The sequence below is a fragment of the Macrosteles quadrilineatus genome, unplaced genomic scaffold (genome assembly GCF_028750875.1).
Source record: "Macrosteles quadrilineatus isolate MER2022 unplaced genomic scaffold, UCM_ALF_1.0 Scaffold_4__1_contigs__length_99947679, whole genome shotgun sequence".
NCBI lineage: Eukaryota > Metazoa > Arthropoda > Insecta > Hemiptera > Cicadellidae > Macrosteles > Macrosteles quadrilineatus.
Genome location: NW_026542597.1, coordinates 32,729,354 through 32,745,504, shown reverse-complemented (window position 1 = coordinate 32,745,504; position 16,151 = coordinate 32,729,354). Strand labels below are relative to the sequence as shown.

Here is a 16,151-nt window from a genome sequence, read left to right as displayed (position 1 = left end):
AACTAAGGGACATACAGTTTATAGTGGAATCCGAACCACATTATTGCCTTGGTATAGGCCTACTATACGAATTGGTCTAATTATCAGGATAGTACTGGGGAGAGTCGTAGTAAGTATTCACTCGTGTGGACGTTCATCCACACCAGGGAGTGTCGAATCCACAGTGCATGCCTATAAATATCCACAATTCGTGACCTCCTAGTAGCTGGATTACAGGACAGCGCCACCCGTCCCAGTCATATTGATTATTTCATTTGATAAACTTAGGCCTAGGCCGGCTGCACTTTACTTTACGTCCTACACTCATTCGAATGAAACTATCGATTGTTCGATTGTTTCATTCGATATACCGTTTCGTTAGTTATGCCTACGTTAGGTTAACCTTAACTTACCAAACCATATATCGAATGATACAAACGATTAATCGATATATCGATCGATATTTTCATTTGAATGAGTGTAGGACGTAAAGTAAAGCCCCTAGGCCTAATATTAAGTTTGGTTAGTTAGGGTAAAACCTAACCTAACTAAAGGAATGAAATATTCAAAATACGGGTACAGTTTCTTAACTGGGCTATGCTAATATAGATTGAAACTATCGATTCGATTAGTTAACCTTCATGCGATTTTTTTGCCATCAGCAAGTTTTGTTACATCTTAAAGTTGACACTGGGTCAGTGGGAAAAAGAGACTATCCTAATAGCCTAGGGATAATGCCTATTCAAACATTTGCTACAATATTGTTTGATGATCCAGAATTAGCCTACGAATAAGCTGTATCTTAGGTTCTTGTTGGTGACTTACCTAAGTTAGTGTCTGGTAGGACTAATGTTAAGAAGTTATCATGTTGATTAAGTTTTTTATCCTATAAAAATTAACTTATTTCACATTATTCCTTGAAAACTATTGTTTATAACACTCGAGTCATCTATTTTCTTGTAAAAAAGTAAAGAAATAAAAAAGATAAATATTTACAATATAGGCTACAAAAGTGTTTAGTCTTACTCAATAAATGGCCAGCTTGAAGATGTCCGTCGGAATTCGGAATCAAATATTATTGCGACTCGTGAGTTGAGGAACTGAACGATGAATTAGAACAACTCCTTTTCAAGAGTAGCTCCGAAGAACGGGAGCTTGTCGATATACTGGGACTATTTCAGTGTCGACATAGTGAAACTATTTCATTGTCGACAATATGGGATGTCGACAATTTGTGGTGTCGATCATTTGCGACGTCGGTTATTTGGGATGTCGGTTAAGTGGGAATGTTCCAGTGTCGACAAACTGGGAATAATTCAGTTTCGATCAATTTCTACGGTTGTCGATATTATGGAACCCACCCAATACATGTACTACATCTAATACATGTATTAGAGGTGGCTGTGGTTACAGGCGGCCGTGCATGTTCGTTCGCTTTCGCTTCACTTCGTTAACTCATAACTCAGACTCACTTTCAGACTCAAATTAGAAGAAGAAGAACTGTTAGCTGCTTTCCTTTCTTATGCGATTAGGGATAGGGATTAGGATTGGATTAGACTAATGAATGTTTTTGTTTGTTGTTATTTGTGACTTGTGTTATAAGTCTATTGTGTTCTTGTGTCAAACTTTGTGATCAATAATATTTAGATTTCTGATCATTTAAGTTTATTTGTTATTGGTTTGGGAATACACGGCTATCATCAGAAATACAGGCTAGGCTATGTCATCTTTACAGAAGGCTATGTTGACATCAAAGTTTCCTCCTAGGGCAACTGGTCAAAGGGGAAGACGGTCATCTTTTGGAAGGTTAGGAAATGCCTACTTAAGGCTATGCTAGAATACATTAGAAATTCATTTATTAAGACCTTTATATCTAGCCTATCTATCTTAAATAATTATAGATACTTTGCCCAGTTATAAGTTAGTAGGCCTATAGTTTGACTTCATTCATTGAAAAAACAAACAACCTGTTTAGGGTTGTTTTTGGGAAGGGGGGGGGGTCACAATTCCTGATTGGTTACAGATCTAGCACCTAATTTTTTTACAAAATATACAAGCACAGGGCCTACGTATCAAAATATTATTTCATCCAATAATAGCCTAAGATTGTATATGCGTGACTCCCCTACCTATTGATATATCATTTGTTCATTTTGCATGGGTGCCGTGACCTTGACAGGTCGTCTGTTCATAACATGTCCGTCTCAGAAGCCCAGCGTTAGTGTATTTTAAAGCGGGGTCTCACAGACCGAGGGTTTCGGTTTGTGTGTTTCTAAGTGGGGTCCATTATTTTTCAAATGGGGTCTCACAGACCTGGGGTTTCGGTTAACGTCAGCCCAGGTGGGGTTTCGGTATTAGTGTTATTAAAAACTAAATTGATGTCTGTTCTACATTGCATGTGTTAAAGACGAAATGTATGTTTAAATTTATTTTTTCAGGGTCCGAGGAAGGCTTTAGCCCTTGTAGCCCCCCCCTTGGAACCGCCACTGTAGCCAACTAGGTTATCATACTTCATTGATCTTTTCAGGCACAAGTCCCGTGACAACGAAGATTATACTCCTGTAGAGTGGAATAAATACTTTCAAGAACGTAGAGATGTCATAGTTGGGACTGATAGTTTCCGCATTTACACAATTGGAGAAGAAGGTCCTGTAGTAGTCTTGCTGCATGGGGGAGGATTCTCTGCCCTAACTTGGGCCGTCTTGTCGGTAATAAGTTAATCAATCTGTACTTGGCTTATATATCTTAACCCTCCCAGTGTTACTTGACGAAAATTCGACAAGCAGCACACTTTGTGTAGTGTTACTTGTCGATTTTTCGACACGCAGACATCGTTTACGGCGAAGGCTCTATGACTGACTGAATCGGATTGAACTGGATCGAGTTAGGTATCGTTCTTTCCGTAATATTCTAAGCTTTCTCCAGAGGTCTGTCTCTAAGCGCTATTCATTTTAGTTCCGAAAATATTGTAGCAGACAGCTGACGTGCGTGTATTTGTAAACAGCTAGGTTCCCCCGGACCGATGACTGATGTGTTTTATTACGTTTATCATTGTTTTAGTGTTAAAAATCAAAAGTAGTGATATACGTGGTGCATTATAAGAAGATTTAAGTGGTTTTGAAGTGCTGGTTGATGATCCTGAAGAAGTAGGTAGTGATATTGATGTAAATTATCAGCCAGATTCCTAGCTATGGTTAGGCTATGCATTCTTAGCTAAACGCTATGTACTGAAATCAGTTTTTTGCCCATAACTTATTTATTTGCAAATCTACTTCCTTATATTATTATATATTTGTAATCCTCATAAAATTTAGAACAAAGTGGCTATTTTCAAATATTTATAGGCCTATAATTTATACAATTTCATTGAGCGCGAACTTATTTTTTTTTTTGAAAATTTTCGAAATTATATTTTTTTACCTAAATTTTTTTTTTTTAAATGTTCCTTATGTTTTATATATAATATTGAAGCCCATGATTTTCCAAACAAAATGGTATATAGAACATTAGAATTAACATTGTTTTAAGCTTCTCAGATCCGTTTTAATAAAACCTTGCAAATGCGCCAAAAATAGGTGGACATTAAGGCCTAAACTATGGACACTTGGAGGGTTAAACTTAGCTTTTTAAAATTTGAATCTTAGAATGTCAGGATTTTAACCCTCTTTAGTTTGGCCTAGAGAACGACTTTCTTCCTTAGGCCTAGGTATTAAACACACAGAGCGTGGAAAATAATTTAAACTTAACTTGTTTGACCCTCTTAGGGATCTCGATTAACTTACAAGTCACCTTTGACACAAGTGTGATTTAGAATATCTCCTTGATCTTATTAGGCCCCTACCCCTCTTACTCACTTCTTATTGCAAACCTAGATAAGAACCCTGATTTTTGTCATATACCTGTGGTATTTTTAAGGAGGAAAAACCACCTTTTACATAAAATAAGCTTAGGATAGGCCTATGTAATTAAGTCATCAGATCTAAAAAACCACCCTTATCATTTAATATTTTAAGTCTGCCCTTGATGTATCCTAACTAAACAATTTTCTTCTCAGTTTTAAAAACTCTGCCTCAGCATATTACAAGGCTAGTTGACAGAGATGTAAGGTGTGACCTACATTGGAAGCAGATTTTTTTCTGATCACCCAATCAGACCAGACCAGATTCGACTCTTCAGACAGGAAGCCGGGTGGACGCTCCTACATTGCGCAGCCAATCTCACGGTATTTACTCACAGACACTCCACAGTCACAGTGCACACAACGAGCAGAGTTAATAGCAAGCATTTTTGATGTTATTAAAGTTTTTAAGGTGACACAGTACTCCTTATCCCGCCCATGTTAAAATGGCAGTTTTTAGGTAGCCTACACATAACTTTTACAAATATTAACCTATCAACTTGAAATTTTTTTACTAAGTTTAATACATTATTACCAACAATAATATGAAGTAAAAAAAGTTTTTGAGCTAAATTAAATTGTTAGTAGGATTTAAAAAAATTATAAAACGTTTTGTAATTTTTTATCATAAAATATTTTTTTATTATTTCTAAGATTTTTGGTTGTCATGGAAACTGATTCGTATTATTGTTTCTTATCATAAGAGGGACACACACACAAATTGTTATTGAAATTGGATTATAATTGAGGATGAAAAGTGTACCTGACTAAAAACCACTTGACTTTCGGAAAAGACAAAAGTGCCCCCTGTCACAGGTAGTAGTAGGACCATGCTAAATTAGGCTGCGCAAGAGTTAATAAAAGTAACTGAAAATTTTAAAAATAATTTTTTTCTTCCTTAATATTTATTATCTAGGGTACGTGTTCAAAAAAGTCTGTTCTACAAAACTAAATAATAAAAAAATTAAAAAAAATATCATATTTGAGTACTGTCTTACCTTAAACTTAATTTTTTATTATTAAACTTTTTTGTTTATTAAGTTTGTTTATAATTTTGTGTTTTTTTGGCAGCTTTACCCTAGTTTTTGTTGTTTAGTTTTTTTATTAGGGGCCTATTGTTTCCACTTCGAAAAATGGATGAGGAACTTTTTGATTTATTGTTATTGGACAGCAATTTAGGTTGTGGTAGTATTTGTCTTTCTGGTTCCACAAAGCCACTTTCTCAAGCACTAATTTGATCAACTTTCCTTTGTCAAACATTTTAGCACAATCTCAAAAACAAACAGACAAAATAAATAACCTCAACTTTGTACCAACCTCGGTCAATGTTTTGAAATTTGAAGCGACTGGGTCTGATCTGACCGTGTGAAAAAACAAACTATTTTGATTTGTTTCCGTCAAGCTCAGACCTGTGCCTCCTACCTGACATTACAATCGGTGCCAGTGTAGGCGTGGAGACAGCCCTACATGTGTTTGTTTCCGACAGACCCTGTCAGTTCCGCTCAGACCGTCAAATTCCGCTTCCAATGTAGGTCACAGTAAAGAAAGGTAAAATATTGAAAGTTTACAATCAATACTGATTAATTGATTGCAAACGCTAATTCTTTTTTAAAGACTTGACTTTTGTTAAATAAGCTACCAAATATGCTACCTAACAAGTTTAGCCTCTAAACATTTAATGTAACCATTCTCTACTGAATGACATTTAAGCTCATTCATGATTTGATGCTCTGTTAATAACTATACAGTAACATTCTCAACTATGAGTTAATATTACCCCTTATTTTTAGAAAATACTCTATGAAATGGCAGATTTGCGAATCCTGGCTTTAGATTTGCGAGGTCACGGAGACACCATCACATCCAACGATAGTGATTTGTCCATTGATACTCTTGTTGGGTAAGTATTAAATCAAATATATTTTTATCGCTACAAAATGAAATATACAGTTTGCATTTTTCTTCTTTTATCGAGAAGTGAATGTTCATTCCAACATTATTTCAGTTAGTGTTAGTGGAGCTCTATTATTCCCCTATTTGAATTGATAACAAAAGGAAATACTTGTTTCTATGGTTAATGATTTAGGCCTACAACATGTAATTCGCCAAACGCCTAAGCGATCCGCACAAAAAAATTACGTGTGATAATTCCATCTTGCCTATTAGGCCTATTTTGTACTTCAGTAGACTATAGTGTACACAAAGGACTAAACTTAAGGCTTACTCGGTGTACGTGAGACAAGGAATATAACCGTTACAAGTGTTTCCTGTGACTGACACCATGTTATTGACCTGTGCAGGGATGTTATCAATGTTATCAACACAGTGTACAATGAAGACACTCCTCCATTGGTGCTCATGGGACACAGCATGGGCGGAGCTGTGGCCGTCAACGTCGCCAGTAGTGAGAAATGCCCTGGGTCTATTGTGGGTATGTATTGAAATTGATAACTTACAATTTAGCCTATACAGTGTAACCTCACAACCTCAATTCATAACATTTACCCTGATAAAATAGTTTTTAGCGAATTTCCCATGAGGGAAGTAGCAGTTACCGTAGGTGGCACGGTAAGAACTAGACCAGGAACAGATTTCCTTTATCATCTAGTCCCCAGAGGCCAAAAAAATATTCCTACCTATATTTAAATGTCTGTGAACGCAATAACTCAAGTAGTTGTGGTCCGATAAAAAAAATTTTCTTTGAAGCCGTAGGGCGGGATGAACTTGAAAGAGTTCGCTAACCAGCAAGATCAAGCCGTTGGAACAGTTTTTGGAGTTTTTAATTTCCAAATATAATTTTTTTCAATATTTTACACTTTTCACATGGAAGTGCTGAATTATCATTGCAACCATCAAAGAGTAGTTAAAAACATAGTCTAGTACCATACATAGTTCATAGACTATGGTAGACAGCAAACAACATCGAGATAGACAGACAAATATCTAACAAACTCTTTCTGCTTTTTTTTTTTTGTCCTTAGGACGCTAGGCACGAGCCTGGGATTGTTTTTCACATTACTTCAGGCTAGACCTAGGGGTTGCGGCATTATCACTTAGATAAAATCCATTGGTGACTTGGCGGGGATCGAACCCGGGACCTCAGGGACTGAAGTCCCGCGCTCTAACCACTACGCCAGCTCGCTCCCCAAACTCTTTCTGCTTAATAATAATAATAATAATAATAATAATATCACTTTATTGTCATAAAACATTTCACATTTCCAGCAAAGCTGGTGAAACAGATGACATTGTCATTTCTTAGCTAATAAAAATAAAAAAACTAAATCTAAGAATTAAAATTAAAATTAAACTAGTCACTTTTTAAAAAACAATCATTTAAATACTCTTCTATTGTATAGTATTTCCTTTTTATAAGGAATAATTTGAATTCTTTCTTAAACTTTATAATATTATTGATGTTTTTAAAATGAGCAGGTAGACCGTTGTAAAGCCTCAGACTCATATAGTACGGTGATCTTTCGTAAACACATAGCCGATGTCTTGGATACTGCAAATTATTTTTTGAACGTGTTGGGTAGTGATGAATAAATTGATTTTTTATAAATAATTGTGGATTACTCTTAAAGTATACAAGAATTTTATAAATGTAAAGTGAAGGCATTGTTAAAATTCCATATGTTTCAAAAAGCGGTTTACATGGCTTTTTTTTGTGTGTAAATGATAAGATTCTTAAAAACTTCTTTTGTATCTTAAAAATCGTTGAGGCATATGATGTTGAGCCCCATAACTCAATACCATATTGCATAATGGAAAAAAAATATGGCATAATAAACTATCAGTTTTGTTTTAGAATCAATTATGTTTCTTAAAACATACATCTGGAAACAAGCTGTATGTAATCTTTTAGCTAGTATTTCAATGTGAAGTTTCCATGTCAAATTTTTATCAATATTTATGCCTAAAAATTTAGTTTGTTCAACAAAAGCTAAAATATCATTTCTGTACGGTAATTCAAAAATTATGTTTTGCTTATTTTGTAGTGTTTGGAATTGCATAATATGTGTTTTAGCATTATTAAGTTTTAAACCATTTGCCGCAAACCAGTTAGTTAAGTCTACAATTGATTGATCAAGTTCTAATCTAAGAGTATGTACATCTTTTGCTTTTACTATGGCTGTAGTGTCATCAGCATATAATATTAGGTTTGATGATACATTGTTAGGTACATCGTTAATGAATATTAAAAATAACAAGGGACCTAAAATTGATCCCTGGGGTACACCACAATTGATGGTTTGCCATTTTGAAATGAAATTTCTACCATTTTTCTTAATGACAGTTCTTTGTTGCCTGTTTCTTAAATAAGATTGTATCCAAGACAGCGCCAGATCAGAGAAGTTATAATATTTAAGTTTATTGCTTAATACATTATGGTTCACACAATCGAACGCCTTGGAAAGATCGCAGAACACTGCTGCAGTACTCTGAGATCCATCCAAGCCCTCCGACACTCGATTTATGAAATCAGAGACAGCTGATATTGTGTTTTTTTCTAATCTAAAGCCAAATTGATTATCTGTAAACAGATCATTGTTTTCAAAAAAGAGTACATTTGTTCATATGCTATTTTTTCAAAAATTTTAGATAGAGATGGTAAAATTGACACCGGACGATAGTTTTCTGGGTTTTCTACTGAACCTTTTTTGAAAAGTGGTTTCAGTTCAGCATTTTTTAATTGGTATGGAAAAATTCCTTCATCAAAACATTGATTTAAAATCAGACACAGTGGCTCCGCTATAAAGTTCATAATATTTTTTATTATTTCAACTGAAATCCCATCCCATCCTACAGATTTTTTATTTTTTAATTTTTTTATCGTAGTTTTAATTTCTGATACAGATACATGTCTGAATTTGAAATTAATTCTTTGATTAATCATAAAATTATTTACTAACTTGGATGCAGTATCCAAACAAGGTATGCAATTAATATCCTTAGAGGTGTTTGCAAACTTTACATTGAGAAAGTTGGAAATAGCCTGACCATGAGTTATCAGCTTATCTCTGACACACAAATCAGGAAAGTCCATATCTTTAGATCTCAAGACACCAAGTTCAGACTTGACAACAGTCCACACTGCTTGGCTCCTGTTTTCAGCTGTGGTTATTACCTTACAGTTCAACATTTTACGGGCTCTATCACAAACAGCTTTAAATATTTTTCTGTAATTTCTGTAATAGTTTTGAAAATTCACATCCTTGTTAGTTTTAGAAATTACACATAATTCTCTTTTTCGTTTACTTGATACAATGATACCTTTAGTCACCCAGCCTTTACTTGTATTCTTATGCAACCTACTAGAAAAAAATTTTGGTGGAAAGCAGTGATCAAAATGAACCAACAATTGATTGAAGAAACAATTGAAATTTGTCTGTGCATCCTGAGATGGCTTTATGTTCCAGTGAGTTTCAGAAATGCATTTGTAGAACATTAACTTATTTTTATTTGAAAATAATCTCTTCTTACTTATTCTTTTATGCAGTTTGGCATTACTATTTGAAATATCTATAAAAAGTGCCCTATGGTCTGAGACACCTAATTCGATATTCATTTTGGATCTCCTAATTTGGGAATTCAATACTAAAAAATCACTAGTTAAAATGTTATCAATACACGTGACTGAATTTTGAGTAATCCTAGTCGGAGAACAAAAGTTTGCATTAAAACCATACATACTAATTAAATTAAAAACAAATTTCTATAGTTGGGTAAGTTACAGGTTCTTAAAATATCAACATTGAAATCCGCTGCAATGTAGATCTGGTGAGTTTTAAAGTAAGTTTGCAGCTTGGTTAAAAGTAACTCTAGTTTCTCCATGAAAGTTTTAAAATTATTATCATAAGGTGTTCTGTAGATTGAAATTACAATAGCATTCAAAGAGGGTAATTCAATGCAGCAAACTTCAAAAACATGTTCCTCATTATAAATATAAAAATCTGTCCTTTCTTTAAAAACATAACCACGTTTCAGAAGAATACACGAGCCCCCCCTTGCAGTTACGCCCCTACAAAAGTAGGCCCCAACAATGTAATTATTAAGACTTGATAAAAGATTAATTTGATTTTCTGCTAGACAATGTTCATTAAGACAAATTATGTCCACATTTGAATCTTGCAACAATATCTCAAGTTCATGGCATTTTTTAGTAAACCCTCCTTGTATGTTTAAATGCATCATCCAAACTACATTATTTTTATTGCTTACTTCACAAAAACCTGTACATCTTTCCCACTGTTCACTTTTCTCATATATATCATAATGGGAACACTTACAAATAAAACAATAATTATCATCCTTTAAGAGGCTTAAGCTTGAATTAACATTAGGTTGAACAGTTTTGTTTTGTGAAAAAGATGAATCATGTGTTAAATCTATAGAATCTATTTCATTAAAACTAATTATATTTCTATTATTTATTATATCACATCTAAGAGGTGCATTCTGACCCTTAACATTGTTTATGAACTCAGGGCAGTCAGAATTATTTAATTTGTTTAAAAAATTCATCTTTTTCACATTGGATAGAGTACTAGCATTATTTATAAAAAAACTATTATTACTATTTACAATAATTTCACTGGTTTCAATATTTACACTTTCACTGCTCTGCTTTTTAAAAACACTTTCTGGTATCTTGAGCACTTCACTAAAAAGAAGATGCCCTGGAACCGTTGGTGGGCTGCTGATGCTGATGGTAGGGTTGTCATGTGTCATCGGCTGTGGTTGAGGTGAACTCTCGACGTTAGGTGGTTGGTTAGGCATTCCACTGCAGGGTGATGAGCCTGACATCATCGAAACATCAACATCAGGTGGAGCATGTCTGTCAGGTGAAAGATGAGTAGCTGAAGAGAGTGGTGGTGCAGGTTGACCTTTTGGTAAAACTTGACAAATTTCTTTTTCCAAAGTCTTTTCCAGTTTTATTTTAAAGCGATTATGATCCAATCCATTTCTTAAAATTCGTCTTGTCTGTTCATCATATATTACAATATTCACTGTTGCATTTGTCTGCCTTTGGAACTTAACAATATTTTTTACAAAGGTTTCAACATGAATATTGTCCCTAACACATCCCATTGGTGAACAAACAAGGTGACAGAAATTCCTTTTCTTAAAATCTATTGTAAGTTGCTGGAAAGCCTTCTTGTAGTCGATAATTTTTGGTTTGCCATTATAATGTAACTTTGTAATCAAGCTGTAAACAGCTGCTCCTTTTTTTATTTTTTGGTATGCAAGATGACTAGAAACACAATCCCAGACAGAAGGTTTACCAAATCTTTTCCCAAACTTAGCTGCCACACCTGCAGACATATGCCTCTCATGACCAAAGTCTCCGGATATAGTGTGGGCAAAAGCTACTTTTTCATCATTATACCTATTTTCCATAACACTTGACATGTTCTGCTCAGAAACAATTATTGATTTGTCTGTGGTAATTGGTGTTTTTTTCAAGGCAGAGCTCAGGTATTTACTTGCAAAGATACCGCGCATGATGTTAGAAATAAATCTTTTACCTATCTTATTAATGTGGTATCTGTGTTCATTATGATGTGATCTTTCCAATAGGTGCAAGTCCAAAAGGTAGGTATTAGAATTGTTATAAACCAAAGATCTTATTTTGTTATTTATCTCCCATATAAGTTTGTGTTGTTCTTTATCATTTTTTAAGTCATAGCGATATGGTATGGTTGCAATCACCAAATTTGTGTTTTTTAAACATGCTAATTGACTCTCAAGAGCATTGATTATCATATCAGATATTTGATCAAGGTCTTTCATGGTATGATTTAATTTGATGTTGTTTGAGCCGCCTATCAAGAGGACCCAGTCATTCTCAGTATAAGATTTTAGGAGTGTGCTATCAGAGGCAGTTTTTACCACGTGTTCCAAAGGTGCTCCTGGTATTACGTGTCCAAACACATCAAATGAGTTATCGATGATACTGGCCATGTTGGTGGAAAGATCCCTACCCTGACTATTAGCCAGAATAGTCACACGGTGCTGTTTATTACCATTTATAGACCTAGTTTTAATGTTTAATTTGTTTCTTTTACTTTTTTTATGTATGCTAAGACTTTTACTATTGACTGAAACTGTAGATGAACAAGTGATATGAGATTCATTAGGGTGACTTTTTAGACATTCAAATTGATTTGTTGTTGTAATGTTTATTCCTACTGGATTTTTACTTCTTGCTTGTGCTGTGTTATTTCTACTGCCCTTTGAGGTAACTGTTGTCCAAATACTATTGTTTGCTATGGAGGGAGTTGTATTTCTTATATCAAGGGTTTTTCTCAAGATGTCATCATTTTCATTGTGTTTTTCACCTTCTGCCTTCTGATCCCTATCTTTAGGATATTTATAGTCCTTATTTAGCATTAGTGTTGTTATAAAACTGTTGCTCAAATCCCAGTGATTGCTCAACACATAGGCCAGATGTGACCTCTTACAAACTAAATCGGCTTCATCAAGTGCTACATGCTGCAGAAAATCTAGGTTGATGCTACCCTTAGTTATAATATCAAAGACGATTGCCTCAATCAGCCAGCATACACACACACCACAGTCGTATGAATTGGGCTGTTGAGGTCCCTTTAGTTCAATGAAATCAGCGCTCAAAGCATTTCCTCCTAAATAGTCTGATATTTTACGAGCCACAGTTTTAGCTGGATTTAAGTTGTAGTTATTACTTGAATCAAAATAAAGAAAATTGTTGCTTTCTTTACTGTACACAAGAAGGCTCCAGTGAGTTCCGGCGGTGGTGTTTTCATTTGTGGATATTTGGTCTGAATCATTTACTGCCATGATAAGGACATTTTTGCTTTTAATGTCAAAAGGATCTAATAAATAGCCAAAATCCAAGCAATTTTTGACTCCACTGACTATGAGAGGATTTAATGCCAGACAGTTCTTGTTCTGAAGATATCTTTCATTTAGGATATTTAAATAAGGTAAAAGAGAGTCATCTGAGATCCAGTTTTTCCCAAGTAACTCCTCCTGTATCTTCAGTTTATTCTTTGATGAAACAATCTCAGAAGCAACTGAACCTTTTTCATTAGATGTGCCTACATCACTCTTGTAAGAATCTGAGTGTAATGATATTGTCGATGTGGTGTTACTTAGAGAAGTGCCTAAACTGGAATTACCATCACAAACCGTTATATGAGAAGGACTATATGGCTTTTGCTCGTTTTCATCATTAACATTGCTTAAATTAATTTCATTATTTACAACAGTTTCGTCCAAACATCCTACAATAACAGGTCTTCTTACTGAGAAATTAAAATTGTCAATATTATGGGGTATCTTGTTTTCAGTGATGTATTTAGAAAGTTCCTTTTTTGATCTGAAAATCTTTCCTCTTGGGGATGTAATATGTACGTCAATTCTCCCTTTACTTAGACCAGTTTTCCTAATAATTTCTTTCCTTTGCCAGCCCTTTGGTACATCATTTATATTTGAAGGAATCATTTTTAAATAATTGAAAATAATAAATAATAATAATACTGTCTACTTTTAATTGAAAATATTAATTCACATCAACAGAAAATAATTTAATATCCAGTGATTGTAGCTCTTAAATGGTGCAAAATAAACAGACAGCTGATAAACTGACAGCAGGTCTTGTGAGCAGTCCTTGATTGATAAGGAGTAGGTTGTCTGTGGTCAGTGAGGGCAGGGTTCAGCAACTGACGTAAGTCTGTATTGTTTAGACACCAGTGCCTAACCTGTCCAGATCATGTTCCAGATTGATTGATACACAGGAAGTTAGAACCCAATAAAAATAGTGCCAATTATATAAGTTTTTGTGATCTTTGATAAATAATTTAATAATCAAACTGTTTTAATTATGATTCCAAATATAATTTGCAGTGATATAAAATGCTTGGCTTCTTGTGAATGCTTTAAATTTAGTAATAAAAGTGGTTTGAAACTATGGCTGAAAACATGTGGCAATTTGCATCAAATTAGTAAGTAGAACTATTTCTGATATTATTAAGTCTATTTACTGTCTTCTTGAAATGGTTATAAAGAAAAAACTTGTAAAAACTGTTATTGTACCATTATTACTTACTTTAAACTACTTTTAAAAGCTGAATAACACAATATTTCATAAATAAAATAGAGCACTTTAGAACAAACCATCACAGTTGATAATGCAGTTGATTTCATTCATTCATTTCATTTCATTTCATTTCATCATGCTTAGTGTATAGGCCTATGTTGCAGCTGAACGACGTTTTGGCAAACCTCAGTGTTGAGCTATTGATTAAGACGTTCTGTGCAGCAGGCATTCAAACAGGCCCTCGCCAATGGCGGCGAAGCCCTGGTGCGGCATTGTAACAGCGAACGCAATTGGCATTCAAATATTTCAATCTGACGAATAACAAAAGAGCAGCTTCGATTGTACTACGTTACCCCGAGATTGTACGTAGTTCCCTAAAACACTCAAAGGTAGCAGCACTGCCTGGATCAGTAGTCAGTGGCTTTGCAATGGGGCTTGAAGAGAGAAAATCCCTGAAACCGGGACAAAAGCATTGTCAGACGGGATTTTACAGGAAATTTTAGTAGCAACCTACACCAAAATAAATCTCACATTCTAAGCTACAGGCTAGTAACAATTTTAACGTTCCCCGGCAATGGCTGAGCTCATACTGAACTAATGTAGTGGGGGTTGCGCAACTTTATCAATCGATGTAGGCCGATAGGAGCGCTCGTTTCGCGACTACATCAATTGTTGTATTCAGCACTGAACGTGTTAAAAGGTAGGATAAAGTGCAGGGGATGGATTTCTTCACCTAAAAACCGCCAAGCTTTGTGTACAGAGTAAGTGATATTGAGGGCTTGGTAACGATAATATGTTAGAAACATCAGCCAAGTCTTCCTTTTAATAACAACCTCATTTTAAGAAAAACTTTCATATAATGAATATGTTTCCGGGGCCCTTTAAATACTGTAGGCTAATTATAGGGTACTTAGTAGGCTGTACTTGATCTAATATGATTTAATAATAAGTCTATCTAAAATATACAAACTTATTTTTCATCTCAACAGTTTTTAATTTTTATACTGATGTTCGATATTTCTCAGGAGTGGCGGTGATAGATGTGGTTGAGGGTACAGCGTTGAGTGCATTGGCAAGCATGCAGAGCTTCTTGCGTGGCCGACCTCACAGTTTCAACTCTATAGAGGACGCCATCAAGTGGAGGTATGAGCCTTACATCTGAGGGATTAATTTTAAAGGCTCTCGCATTTTTATTATACTTTTTTGCCAATTAAAGAACAAAAAAATTAATTGACAGTTGTAACTATTTAAATCAGTCTCAGTATGATTCAAAAGAGTCAGTTGATGTGAAACAATTTGCCTTCATGCCTAGTAATAAAATTAAATAATTGTGTTTAACAATTTTAGGGGTGTGCGATGCAGCATATTTTTTTCGATTCGATGCATCGATGCGATTCAAAGAATTTTGATTCAAATCAATGCGATTCGATTCGATGCAGCATGGCATAATTTTCTTCAAAAATTAAATACAACATGTGTTTCTGTAATGGATCCTTTACCTTAAAAAAGTTAAAGTAAAAAATGTACTAAATAAAATTATGAACAAGAGGATAGTTGCTGACCTAACCTCATTAATGGACACTGCTAATTTTATGGTTTGCCTAAGGAAATTCACCCTTCACTAACAATTAGAATAAGCCTATATCAATAAAGCAATCGTTAAGTTTATTATTATTGACCTGTATTAAATAAAATAGAGTTTATTTTATGATGTACAGGTAGTATTGTTACTTAGTTTTCACATTTATATTTGTTGGCTTTCAATACTTTTGGTTCATTCTTAAATCAGCATGAACCAAAAAAGTTGATAATCAGTGTTTACTACTACAATCGGATCTTAGGCTGGATCCGGTTTTAATGGATCCGATTTTATTTATACTAGGGATGGACGAGATTGGATTTTTAGTTCGAGACGAGACGAGACGAGATTTTTTATTTCTCATAAAATTTTGAGACGGGATTTCCCTTCTCATACACAACGGGAAATGCACACTCAAAATTTTTACCTGATTTTGTAACATTGTTGGATGACTGTTTAAATAAAAAAATAATGATAATAGGCAATATTTACAATCTTTTATTAAAAAACATAACATTTTTTTATTAATCACGCCTAAGTTATTAAAAATGCCTACGATTAGGAAACATAGTGATATCAGTTAGGATAGAGTTAAACTTATCCTAAAATAA

The 16,151-nt window shown here is 34.4% G+C and overlaps 1 protein-coding gene across 1 annotated transcript in view; it reads left to right on the top strand.

Annotated features, from left to right (window-relative positions):
- The first annotated feature begins 1,507 nt into the window (after positions 1-1,507).
- The window catches only part of LOC128991449 (protein phosphatase methylesterase 1), a 34,179-nt gene continuing 19,535 nt past the window's right edge, over positions 1,508-16,151 (top strand). Inside the window, exons 1-5 of the mRNA XM_054414340.1 lie at positions 1,508-1,785; positions 2,507-2,687; positions 5,668-5,777; positions 6,178-6,308; positions 14,987-15,104. Of these exons, the coding sequence (XP_054270315.1) occupies positions 1,700-1,785; positions 2,507-2,687; positions 5,668-5,777; positions 6,178-6,308; positions 14,987-15,104 (626 nt within the window). The 5' untranslated portion in view covers positions 1,508-1,699. The remainder of the gene's footprint in view (positions 1,786-2,506; positions 2,688-5,667; positions 5,778-6,177; positions 6,309-14,986; positions 15,105-16,151) is intronic.